The following is a 13,536-nucleotide window of genomic DNA, read 5'->3' as shown; positions in this document are numbered from 1 at the left end:
TGTTCTCCTACTAATCTCACTGTAACCCCCTCCAGGTCTCTGTTCTCCTACTAATCTCACTGTAACCCCCCTCCAGGTCTCTGTTCTCCTACTAATCTCACTGTAACCCCCCTCCAGGTCTCTGTTCTCCTACTAATCTCACTGTAACCCCCTCCAGGTCTCTGTTCTCCTACTAATCTCACTGTAACCCCCTCCAGGTCTCTGTTCTCCTACTAATCTCACTGTAACCCCCCTCCAGGTCTCTGTTCTCCTACTAATCTCACTGTAACCCCCTCCAGGTCTCTGTTCTCCTACTAATCTCACTGTAACCCCCCTCCAGGTCTCTGTTCTCCTACTAATCTCACTGTAACCCCCTCCAGGTCTCTGTTCTCCTACTAATCTCACTGTAACCCCCTCCAGGTCTCTGTTCTCCTACTAATCTCACTGTAACCCCCCTCCAGGTCTCCCTCTCCTCCAACCCTAACCACTCAGCTCCTACCCCCTCCAGGTCTCCCTCTCCTCCAACCCTAACCACTCAGCCCCTCCCCAGATGGTCATGCGCCTTCACAATCTTTGCTCTTCTCTCCCAAAACCAGCTTCCCCCTGAGTCCCTGCCCATCTTCTAAAAACACCTGAAACCCTACCTCTTCAAACAGTATCTTAAATAATCCTCCTCCTCACCTCGACCCACCCGCCACAATTAATAAAAAATAAAAAAATAATAATAAATTAAACCTGAACCAGCCTTGCCCCCCCTCCACCCCCCTCCACCCCCCTCTGACTCTACTGATGGCAACGTTATTGAGGAAAAATGTACTTTCTATACATGTGATATGTGGTTGTCCCATCTAGCTGTCTTAAGATGAATGCACTCACTGTAAATTACTAAATTACTAACATTTTTTTTATGTGTGCATGAGAGAGAGAGAGAGAGAGACAGAGAGAGAGAGAGAGCAGAGAGAGAGAGAGAGAGAGAGAGAGAGAGAGGAGAGAGAGAGAGGAGAGAGACAGAGAGAGAGAGAGAGAGGACAGAGAGAGAGAGAGAGAGAGAGAGAGGAGAGAGAGAGAAAGAAAGAGAGAGAGACAGAAAGAGAGAGAGACAGAGAGACAGAGAGACAGAGAGAGAGAGAGAGAGGGAGAGAGAGAGAGAGAGAGAGAGAGACCACTGAAAGACATAACCTTGTTTCCCTCTGAGAGGTCTAGAGTGAACACGGAGAAGGACACAATCCAATTCCTCTACCATGTAATACAATAGTATCTGTGACTGTGTAGCTATCCAGTGTTTTTATTCTGTGTCATTGTGGGGGTTTTCACACCCTCACTAGATTATTTATGTTGGTCCCATGTGTTTTCTTTGTTTACCTTGTTGTTCTTTATGACCGTCATACTATATAACCAATATGAATTATATAATTTGTAAGGGGTTCATGCACACAACATAAATTGTTACTCTGTAATCGAATAATAAAGTATACTACTGGTAATAATAAGGGTTGTACTACACAAAGGCAGAACTATTTCTGCCTTTGTGTTCTATGTATCTACCCGGACATTTATTGCCGACGCACCAAACATCTTCCTGGTTGACGTGGAGAAGATTGTTTACGATGTCAGAGAATAAAGTCGAAATGTCAACTGAAACCGCTTTAATTCAAAACAGTGGCAATGTGCCTTCTCAGCAGAATAACCCACTGTCTAGGAAACTCAATAAAATCCTAGAGACCAGGCTAGATAATGACAAGGTAAGACCAAGTCCTCGTTGATGAAAATGACTGGTCAAATCTCAACGCTAGCTAGTAGGAACGCATATATATATAGCACTTGTCATCTCCTATCTAGCAAGCTGACCTTAGTAGCTAATTGATTCCTGTATTTTATTTGATATTTAATTCCTCAAAGCCTATGGGGAAATTAATGTTTTTTTGAATTTATTTTTTAATGAACGACTAAAATAAGGTCTGTGGTAAAATCGTATACGTTTTGTTCGTCGAGCGACGCCACTGTGAATTTTGAAGTGTTTATGTAGTCAAAACAAGAACATTAAAGCTTCGTAATTCATAAATGTTATCTGACTGTTATTATCGCATAGAAAAAGATCTAAGTTTGTGTTTAACCACAGACCTTATTTACAGTGTTTACCCCCCCCCAAAAAACAACCTATTAATTTCTCCATAGGATTTGATCAACGAGCCATGGCTAACTCATTTCAGTTTTTAAAAGGACTACAAACTGGCGAGTGCTACTACGTTTAGTAATAGAAACAGCATGTTATTCATTTGCCAACTTTAGCTGATTCCAGTGTTAGCCAATATCGCAACGATAACATCCCTCTTGTATTGCAGGAGATGTTGGAGGCGCTGAAGGCTCTGTCTGTGTTCTTCACAGAGAACAGTCTTCGGACCCGTCGGAACCTGCGGGGGGACATCGAGAGACGGAGCCTGAACATCAACGAAGAGTTTGCCAGGATATTTAAAGATGTCAAAGAGGTAGCTAGTTAAAGTTTAACTAGACTTTAGACTACAGGAGGGGGGGACTGAAAGCAGAGCAGAGCTGAGTGTGCCGGGTTGTGGTGCTGCTGGAGAACAGAACCCTCGCGGCTAATATTCTGCTTATCATGGTAGCCTGTCCAGTTCCAGTAGTCAGTGTGATCAAACACACATCCTTTAGTAGGCTGCAGGGCGACAATAGAGCACTCGTAAATACCCTTTTATATCCAGTTCAAGTGCAAATGTCCGAATCACCAATGGTCGAGTCACAAGTCGTTAAAATCAGACTTGAGTCAGAGAGTCCTGGACTCGAGTACTACAACACTGGTACAGTGTAATACAGATAGTTATTTGGCTTCTTAATTTGTTAAATTCTGCAAGAAGCCCTGATAACCTTTGCAGGCTGATTGGCTGACTGTCTTTGACATGTTTTTGCTTCCTCCTAGGAGCTTGAGAGTGTACACGAGGATGTCCAGGCCATGAGCACCTGTTGTGAAGAGATGACTAACAGATTGAAGGTATCTATCTAACTACTGTAAAATCACCTGTTGTGAAGAGATGACTAACAGATTGAATGTACAGTTGAAGTCAGAAGTTTACATGCATTTAGGTTGGAGTCATTAAAACTCGTTTTTCAACCACTCCACTTAATAAACTATAGTTTTGTCAAGTCGGTTAGGACATCTACTTTGTGCATGACACAAGTCATTTTTCCAACAATTGTTTACAGACGGATTATTTCAATTATAATTCACTGCATCACAATTCAAGTGGGTCAGAAGTTTACATACACTAAGTTGACTGTGCCTTTAAACAGCTTGGAAAGTTTCAGAAAATGATGTCATGGCTTTAGAAGCTTCTGATAGGCTAATTGACATCATTTGAGTCAATTGGAGGTCTACCTGTGGATGTATTTCAAGGCCTACCTTCAAACTCAGTGCCTCTTTGCTTGACATCATGGGAAAATCAAAAGAAATCAGCCAAGACCTCAGAAAAATAATTGTAGACCTCGACAAGTCTGGTTCATACTTGGGAGCAATTTCCAAATGCCTGAAGGTACCACGTTCATCTGCACAAGCAATAGTACGCAAGTATAAACACCATGGGACCACGCAGCCGTCATACCGCTCAGGAAGGAGACGCGTTCTGTCTCCTAGAGATGAACGTACTTTGTTGCGAAAAGGGCAAATCATTCCCAGAATAACAGCAAAGGACCTTGTGAAGATGCTGGAGGAAACGGGTACAGAAGTATTTATATCCACAGCAAAACGAGTCCTATATCGACATAACCTGAAAGGCTGCTCAGCAAGGAAGAAGCCACTGCTCCAAAACTGCCATATAAAAAGCCAGACTATGGTTTGCAAACTGCACATGGGGACAACTTTATCTGATTGAAGTTGCCTCCCGAGTGGAGCAGCCGTCTAAGGCACTGCATCTCAGTGCTAGAGGCGTCACTACAGACCCTGGTTCGATTCCAGGCTGTATAGCAACCGGCCTTGATTTGGAGTCCCATAGGGCGGCGCACAATAGGCCCAGCGTTGTCCGGGTTAGGGTTTGACCCGGGGTAGGCCGTCATTGTACATAAGAATTTGTTCTTAACTGACTTGCCTAGTTAAATAAAGGTTAAATAAAAATAAATATCTAACTACTGTAAATTACCTGTTGATAAGAGATGACCAACAGATTAAAGGTATCTAGCTTCTGTAAATCACTTTCAAAACAGACATGGGCTGCGTCTCTAATAGCTCCCTATTCCCTATATAGTGAACTACTTTTGACCCGGGCCCTTGACACATACAACAGTAGTTCTTTAGGCTAAAAAAAAATAACGTATTTCGTTAATTTCTTTCAGTTGAGGTGACTGTGAAGAACATTATTACTTATGGGTCTCTGTGTGTTTCAACAGGCAGCCAAGGATCAGACCCAGGACCTGATAGTGAAGACCAACAAGCTGCAGGGAGAGAAGTGAGTAAACTTAGGTGTTAAGGCTACATGTGTATGTAACTGGTGGGATCTGAACTCTTGGTCTTGCGCTCTGGAAACCAACGTCTTAACTGGTGTGATCTGAACCCTGGTCTCGCGCTCTGGATACCAACGATTTAACTGGTGTGATCTGAACCCTGGTCTCGCGCTCTGGATACCAACGATTTAACTGGTGGGATCTGAACCCTGGTCTCGCGCTCTAGAAACCAACGTTTTAACTGGTGGGATCTGAACCCTGGTCTCGCGCTCTAGAAACCAACGTCTTAACTGGTGGGATCTGAACCCTGGTCTCGCGCTCTAGAAACCAACGTTTTAACTGGTGAGATCTGAACCCTGGTCTCGCGCCATTAGTTAAGAAAGATGCCCTTTTGGGACGATGGTGACACAACAAAAATTGCATTTCGCTAGACATCTGCTAAACGTGTGCAATGTGACCAGTAACATCTGATTCGATTTTTGATCAGGATACTTGTACTTCTTCATAAATTTGTCATTTGGCAGAATGCTGTGCTGATGACGATACAATATTATTATCATGTTTCATTGAGTACGTTTACATGCACAGTAATACTGGGTTATACTGGTTATGGCAGAAGGCTGAGTCTGGCATTAGTCATGTAAACACTATACTCTTCTTATCTTAATAGGCGAACGGTCAAAATCTAAGTGAGCATACGGCGATTAAAACACCTGGTTCTCTGAGCAATCTTTCAAATTATTAGGACATGTGAACCCCTTAAATCAGGGTCGCGGCGGCGTGTTTGATGATCAGGGTCGCGGCGGCGTATTTAATCATCAGGGTCGCGGCGGCGTGTTTGATGATCAGGGTCGCGGCGGCGTGTTTGATGATCAGGGTCGCGGCGGCGTGTTTGATCATCAGGGTCGCGGCGGCGTGTTTGATGATCAGGGTCGCGGCGGCGTGTTTGATCATCAGGGTCGCGGCGGCGTGTTTGATGATCAGGGTCGCGGCGGCGTGTTTGATGATCAGGGTCGCGGCGGCGTGTTTGATCATCAGGGTCGCGGCGGCGTGTTTGATGATCAGGAGTTTTCACATAGAAACTTTATATGACTGAACTCAGAATAGAATATACTTCCCAAAAATAACATGGTCGCTGTGGTTGAACGTTTATTTTGATTGGTAATTTTCTGTATTTCTCCAAGTCCCATTAGGTAGTCTGATTTCAGATGTGTCCATGTAAACAGAATTATTAGGGAAATCGTTCTTCTTGCAAAGCGTGTAAACGTTTTAAAATGAACTATTACATTAATCTGAATAGCCACAATAATCACATTATTGTGTGCATGTAATCGTAGTCATTGTTACTACACTGGTTAAAGGAGGGGGAATTTTTGTATATTTTCTCTAATCATTGTTGCACAATTAAAGGCCAATACACTGCGTTTTCAAAGCGTCAGGGATAATCTAATGAATTCAGGGCTTGTAAATGTATACCTAGGCTAAATATAAGCCTTCCACAACCATAAGACTCACTAATAATTTAATTATTTTATCAAAATAGTTTAACCAGCTTTTTTTGTTGCAATAATCACTCATCTGTCTTTCAAGTCTGTCTATGAAAATGATAAATTATATATATATTTGTTTTTTTACCAGACCCATGAGCAATGCACAACCAACCACTCATAATGGCCACCTGGTAGCAGGCGTTCTAGAACATGAACACAGGTCTCATAAATAATCTCTCAAGCACAAGCCCACGTGCTAGTGAGTAGCCAGCTCCTCTTTTTATATTTCAAGTCTAGCCAATTTGGATCGGTTTGCATGCTAACGAGGTCGATAACAGTCGTCCGTCTCCAACGGTTTGAACAACACAGCCTGTTCACATTGTTTAGATGTTGAAATCCAGTTTGCCTATCTGGACCAGATGATGCTTATTTCTCAGAATGAGAAACCAGTTGCCAGCTCCTTTATATAAATGCGTCTTTATTTTTTTTTATGCTCATCGCTAAATTTATAAAACACAGACTAGACCACTTAGCACATAAATCGGTGGCTGAAATGTTTACATTTACATTTTAGTCATTTAGCAGACGCTCTTATCCAGAGCGACTTACAGTAGTGAATGCATACATTTCATTTCATACATTTTTTTTCTGTGCTGGCCCCCCCGTGGGAATCGATCCCACAACCCTGGCGTTGCAAACAACATGCTCTACCAACTGAGCTGCATGCCACGCGCGACAGAAACGGACCGATCGTTTTTCCACAACGTGGTCATTGATATTCTCGTTTCGGTAAGGTCTGCTCTGTTCTACATTTTGAGAGTTGAGACATCAAAGGGGATCGTTAGAGAAGGTTACATTCTCTATTACAGTCGAACAATGTCTCTTAATGTGTTCCCGTCTCCATATGACTGATTTCTGTTGGACCAAACCTCAAATGCAAATATGCGAGTTTAAACCGCTTGTTGTCAAAGAGAAGTTTATCTTTATTGTGAGTGACAGGAAGAGGAGGAGCTTGGTGTCACACAGCACAGGAAGAGGAGGGGCTTGATGTCACAGCACGTTATTTTCAATGACGGCCTAGGAACACTGGGTTAAACTGCCTTGTTCAGGGGCAGGACGACAGATTTTTACCTTGTCGGCTCGGGGATTCGATCCAGCAACCTTTCGGTTACTAGTCCAACTCTCTAACCACTAGGCTACGCTGCCGCCCCATGTGCTATCATGCCAAACATGTATGGCTTTTACAATGAGCAATGGAGTTGGCAAGAGCACAAACAGATCTGGGACCAGGCTATGGCCATTTCTCACCTGGGTTTCTCTCGGCTGTTTTTTGTTCCTCCATCACTCCTCTCTTCCTGTGTGTCACCTTCTAGTCAGGGGGATTGTGCTAGTGAAGCGAGGAATGGCCAACTGTACATCACAGCTGTCGCTGTTACCTTTTGCCAACAATTTACACACACACACACACACACACACACACACACACACACACACACACACACACACACACACGCTGAGCTTCTGAACAAGAGCAGTCATTTTACATTGATCAGATGCTCTTATCTAGAGCAACATACAGGAGCAATTAGGGTTAAGTGCCTTGGTCAAGGGCACATGGACAGATTGTCTGCTCGGGGATTCAACCCAGTGAACTTTTCGGTTACTGGCCCAATGCTCTTAACTGCTTGGCTCCCTGCCAGTCCTCTCTCTCCTCTCAACCCTCCCTCATCCATCGCTCCCTCCCTCCCTCCCTCCCTCCCTCCCTCCCTCATCCATCGCTCCCTCCCTCATCCATCGCTCCCTCCCTCATCGCTCCCTCCCTCATCGCTCCCTCCCTCATCCATCCCTCCCTCTATCCATCCATCCCTCTATCCCTCCATCTATCCCTCCCTCCCTCTATCCCTCCATCCATCCCTCCCTCCCTCCCTCCCTCCCTCCCTCCCTCCCTCCCTCCCTCCCTCCCTCCCTCCCTCCCTCCCTCTATCCCTCCATCCATCTATCCCTCCCTCATCCATCGCTCCCTCCCTCCCTCATCCATCCCTCCCTCCCTCCCTCATCCATCCCTCCCTCCCTCCCTCTATCCCTCCATCCATCCCTCCCTCCCTCTATCCCTCCATCCATCTATCCCACCCTCCCGCCCTCCCTCCCTCCCTCCCTCCCTCCACTCCATCAGTCAAGACACGCCGCTGATCCATTCTGTCACATTATCGTCCACAAGCTCCCAGATCAACTCAGCCAAAAATCAATGGCCATAAACCACTATGGTGTTCTATTATGGCCCATAAAACAGGGCTGGTGTGTCAGTGAGGACCAGGGGGTCATAGAGATTCTGTATCAAATCAAAGTTTATTGGTTGCGTACTCAGATTCGTTTTAATGTCACGTGCACATGTGGGGTGATGCCTTTCTTGCAAACTCAAAATCCAACACAGCAGTGATCAATATCAATGTAGCACTACAATATAACACGGTAGAACAAAAAACACAAGAAATACAAATAAGAAATAACGTGAGAAAGTACGAAGCTAAATTACAGTGTCAATAACATATTTATAATGTACAGGGATACTGGAGGGATGGAGGTAGATACTGTATGTACAGGGATACTGGAGGGATGGAGGTAGATACTGTATGTACAGGGATACTGGAGGGATGGAGGTAGATACTGTATGTACAGGGATACTGGAGGGATGGAGGTAGATACTGTATGTACAGGGATACTGGAGGGATGGAGGTAGATACTGTATGTACAGGGATACTGGAGTGATGGAGGTAGATACTGTATGTACAGGGATACTGGAGGGATGGAGGTAGATACTGTATGTACAGGGATACTGGAGTGATGGAGGTAGATACTGTATGTACAGGGATACTGGAGTGATGGAGGTAGATACTGTATGTATAGGGATACTGGAGTGATGGAGGTAGATACTGTATGTACAGGGATACTGGAGTGATGGAGGTAGATACTGTATGTACAGGGATACTGGAGTGATGGAGGTAGATACTGTATGTACAGGGATACTGGAGGGATGGAGGTAGATACTGTATGTACAGGGATACTGGAGTGATGGAGGTAGATACTGTATGTACAGGATACTGGAGGGATGGAGGTAGATACTGTATGTACAGGGATACTGGAGTGATGGAGGTAGATACTGTATGTACAGGGATACTGGAGGGATGGAGGTAGATACTGTATGTACAGGGATACTGGAGGGATGGAGGTAGATACTGTATGTACAGGGATACTGGAGGGATGGAGGTAGATACTGTATGTACAGGGATACTGGAGGGATGGAGGTAGATACTGTATGTACAGGGATACTGGAGGGATGGAGGTAGATACTGTATGTATAGGGATACTGGAGGGATGGAGGTAGATACTGTATGTACAGGGATACTGGAGGGATGGAGGTAGATACTGTATGTACAGGGATACTGGATTGATGGAGGTAGATACTGTATGTATAGGGATACTGGAGTGATGGAGGTAGATACTGTATGTACAGGGATACTGGAGTGATGGAGGTAGATACTGTATGTACAGGGATACTGGAGTGATGGAGGTAGATACTGTATGTATAGGGATACTGGAGTGATGGAGGTAGATACTGTATGTACAGGGATACTGGAGTGATGGAGGTAGATACTGTATGTACAGGGATACTGGAGTGATGGAGGTAGATACTGTATGTATAGGGATACTGGAGGGATGGAGGTAGATACTGTATGTACAGGGATACTGGAGGGATGGAGGTAGATACTGTATGTACAGGGATACTGGAGTGATGGAGGTAGATACTGTATGTATAGGGATACTGGAGTGATGGAGGTAGATACTGTATGTATAGGGATACTGGAGTGATGGAGGTAGATACTGTATGTACAGGGATACTGGAGTGATGGAGGTAGATACTGTATGTATAGGGATACTGGAGTGATGGAGGTAGATACTGTATGTATAGGGATACTGGAGTGATGGAGGTAGATACTGTATGTACAGGGATACTGGAGTGATGGAGGTAGATACTGTATGTACAGGGATACTGGAGTGATGGAGGTAGATACTGTATGTACAGGGATACTGGAGTGATGGAGGTAGATACTGTATGTACAGGGATACTGGAGTGATGGAGGTAGATACTGTATGTACAGGGATACTGGAGGGATGGAGGTAGATACTGTATGTACAGGGATACTGGAGGGATGGAGGTAGATACTGTATGTACAGGGATACTGGAGGGATGGAGGTAGATACTGTATGTACAGGGATACTGGAGTGATGGAGGTAGATACTGTATGTACAGGGATACTGGAGTGATGGAGGTAGATACTGTATGTACAGGGATACTGGAGTGATGGAGGTAGATACTGTATGTACAGGGATACTGGAGTGATGGAGGTAGATACTGTATGTACAGGGATACTGGAGTGATGGAGGTAGATACTGTATGTACAGGGATACTGGAGGGATGGAGGTAGATGGAGGTAGATACTGTATGTACAGGGATACTGGAGTGATGGAGGTAGATACTGTATGTACAGGGATACTGGAGTGATGGAGGTAGATACTGTATGTACAGGGATACTGGAGTGATGGAGGTAGATACTGGAGTGATGGAGGTAGATACTGGAGTGATGGAGGTAGATACTGTATGTACAGGGATACTGGAGTGATGGAGGTAGATACTGTATGTACAGGGATACTGGAGTGATGGAGGTAGATACTGTATGTATCAGGGATACTGGAGTGATGGAGGTAGATACTGTATGTACAGGGATATGGAGTGATGGAGGTAGATACTGTATGTACAGGGATACTGGAGGATGGAGGAGGTAGATACTGTATGTACAGGGATACTGGAGTGATGGAGGTAGATACTGGAGTGATGGAGGTAGATACTGTATGTACAGGGATACTGGAGGGATGGAGGTAGATACTGTATGTATAGGGATACTGGAGGGATGGAGGTAGATACTGTATGTACAGGGATACTGGAGGGATGGAGGTAGATACTGTATGTATAGGGATACTGGAGGGATGGAGGTAGATACTGTATGTACAGGGATACTGGAGGGATGGAGGTAGATACTGTATGTACAGGGATACTGGAGTGAGGAGGTAGATACTGTATGTATAGGGATACTGGAGTGATGGAGGTAGATACTGTATGTACAGGGATACTGGAGTGATGGAGGTAGATACTGTATGTACAGGGATACTGGAGGGATGGAGGTAGATACTGTATGTACAGGGATACTGGAGTGACTGGAGGTAGATACTGTATGTAAGGGGATACTGGAGTGATGGAGGTAGATACTGTATGTATAGGGATACGGAGGTGATGGAGGTAGATACTGTATGTACAGGGATACTGGAGTGATGGAGGTCGATACTGTATGTACAGGGATACTGGAGGATGGAGTAGATACTGTATGTATCAGGGATACTGGAGTGATGGAGGTAGATACTGTATGTTACTGGATACTGGAGTGATGGAGGTAGATACTGTATGTACCTGGATACTGGAGGGATGGAGGTAGATACTGTATGTACAGGATACTGGAGGGATGGGGTAGATACTGTATGTACAGGGATACGGGAGGATGGGGGTAGATACTGTATGTACAGGGATACTGGAGGGATGGAGGTAGATACTGTATGTACAGGGCTACTGAGGGAGGAGGTAGATCGTATGTACTAGGGCTACTGAGGAGGAGGTAGATACTGTAGTACAGGGATACTGGAGGGATGGAGGTAGATACTGTATGTACAGGGATACTGGAGGGATGGAGGTAGATACTGTATGTACAGGGATACTGGAGGGATGGAGGTAGATACTGTATGTACAGGGATACTGGAGTGATGGAGGTAGATACTGTATGTATAGGGATACTGGAGTGATGGAGGTAGATACTGTATGTACAGGGATACTGGAGTGATGGAGGTAGATACTGTATGTACAGGGATACTGGAGGGATGGAGGTAGATACTGTATGTACAGGGATACTGGAGTGATGGAGGTAGATACTGTATGTACATGGATACTGGAGTGATGGAGGTAGATACTGTATGTACAGGGATACTGGAGTGATGGAGGTAGATACTGTATGTACATGGATACTGGAGTGATGGAGGTAGATACTGTATGTACAGGGATACTGGAGTGATGGAGGTAGATACTGTATGTACAGGGATACTGGAGTGATGGAGGTAGATACTGTATGTATAGGGATACTGGAGTGATGGAGGTAGATACTGTATGTATAGGGATACTGGAGTGATGGAGGTAGATACTGTATGTATAGGGATACTGGAGTGATGGAGGTAGATACTGGAGTGATGGAGGTAGATACTGTATGTATAGGGATACTGGAGTGATGGAGGTAGATACTCGAGTGATGGAGGTCGATACTGTTGTAAATATACACTACTGTTTAATAGTTTGGGGTCACTTAGAAATGTCTTTGTATTTGAAAGAAAAGCACATTTTCTGTCCATTTTAAAATAACATCAAATTGATCAGAAAGGCAGTGTAGACATTGTTAATGTTGTAAATGACTATTGTAGCTGGAAACTGCAGATTGTTTTTAATTCAATATCTACATAGGCGTACAGAGGCCCATTATCAGCAACCATCACTCTTGTGTTCCAACGGCACGTTGTGTTAGCTAATCCAAGTTGATCATTTTAAAAGGCTAATTGATCATTAGAAAACTCTTTTGCAATTATGTTAGCACAGCTGAAAACTGTTGTGTTGATTAAAGAAGCAATAAAACTGGCCTTCTTTAGACTAGTTGAGTATCCGGAGCATCAGCATTTGTGTGTTTGATTACAGGCTCAAAATGGCCAGAAACAAATAACTTTCTTCAGAAACTCATCAGTCTATTCTTGTTCTGAGAAATGAAGGCTATTCCATGTGAGAAATTGCCAAGAACCTGAAGATCTCGTACAACGCTGTGTACTACTCCCTTCACAGAACAGAGCAAACTGGCCCTAACCAGAATAGAGAGAGGAGTGGGAGGCCCAGGTGCACAACTGAGCAAGAGGACAAGTACATTAGAGTGTCTAGTTTGAGAAACAGATGCCTCACAAGTACCCACAAAACAATAGTACCCACAAAACACCAGTCTCAACGTCAACAGTGAAGAGGTAACTCTGGGATTTTGGCCTTCTAGGCAGAGTTCCTCTGTCCAGTGTCTGTGTTCTTTTGCCCATCGAGTGGTTTAAGGGAAACATTTTAAATGTCTTGGAATGGCCTAGTCAAAGCCCAGACCTTAATCCAATTGCTGTTCACCAGCAGAATCCATCCAACTTGAAGGAGCTGGAGCAGTTTTGCCTTGAAAAATGGGCAAAGATCCCAGTGGCTAGATGTGCCAAGCTAATAGAGACATACCCCAAGAGACTTGCAGCTGTAATTGCTGCAGAAGGTGGCTCTACAAAGTATTGACTTTGGGGGGATGAATAGTTATGCACGCTCAAGTTTTCTTTTTTTTTTTGTTGTCTTATTTCTTGTTTGTTTCACACACAAAAAATATTTTGCATCTTCAAAGTGGTAGCCATGTTGTTTAAATCAAATGATACAAACCCCCAAAAAAATCAATTTTAATTCCAGGTT

The 13,536-nt window shown here is 44.2% G+C and overlaps 1 protein-coding gene across 1 annotated transcript in view; it reads left to right on the top strand.

Annotated features, from left to right (window-relative positions):
• Positions 1-1,542: 1,542 nt before the first annotated feature.
• Positions 1,543-13,536, top strand: part of cog6 (component of oligomeric golgi complex 6) — a gene marked incomplete in the record, with an annotated part of 55,930 nt that continues 43,936 nt past the window's right edge. The window contains 4 exon segments of the mRNA XM_029716040.1: positions 1,543-1,721; positions 2,322-2,465; positions 2,912-2,983; positions 4,372-4,430. Coding sequence (XP_029571900.1) covers positions 1,587-1,721; positions 2,322-2,465; positions 2,912-2,983; positions 4,372-4,430 — 410 coding nt within the window.

The sequence above is a fragment of the Salmo trutta genome, chromosome 26 (assembly GCF_901001165.1).
Source record: "Salmo trutta chromosome 26, fSalTru1.1, whole genome shotgun sequence".
Taxonomy (NCBI): Eukaryota; Metazoa; Chordata; class Actinopteri; order Salmoniformes; family Salmonidae; genus Salmo; species Salmo trutta.
The sequence above is the reverse complement of the archived record's forward strand: the minus strand, read 5'-3'. Positions and strand labels throughout refer to the sequence as shown.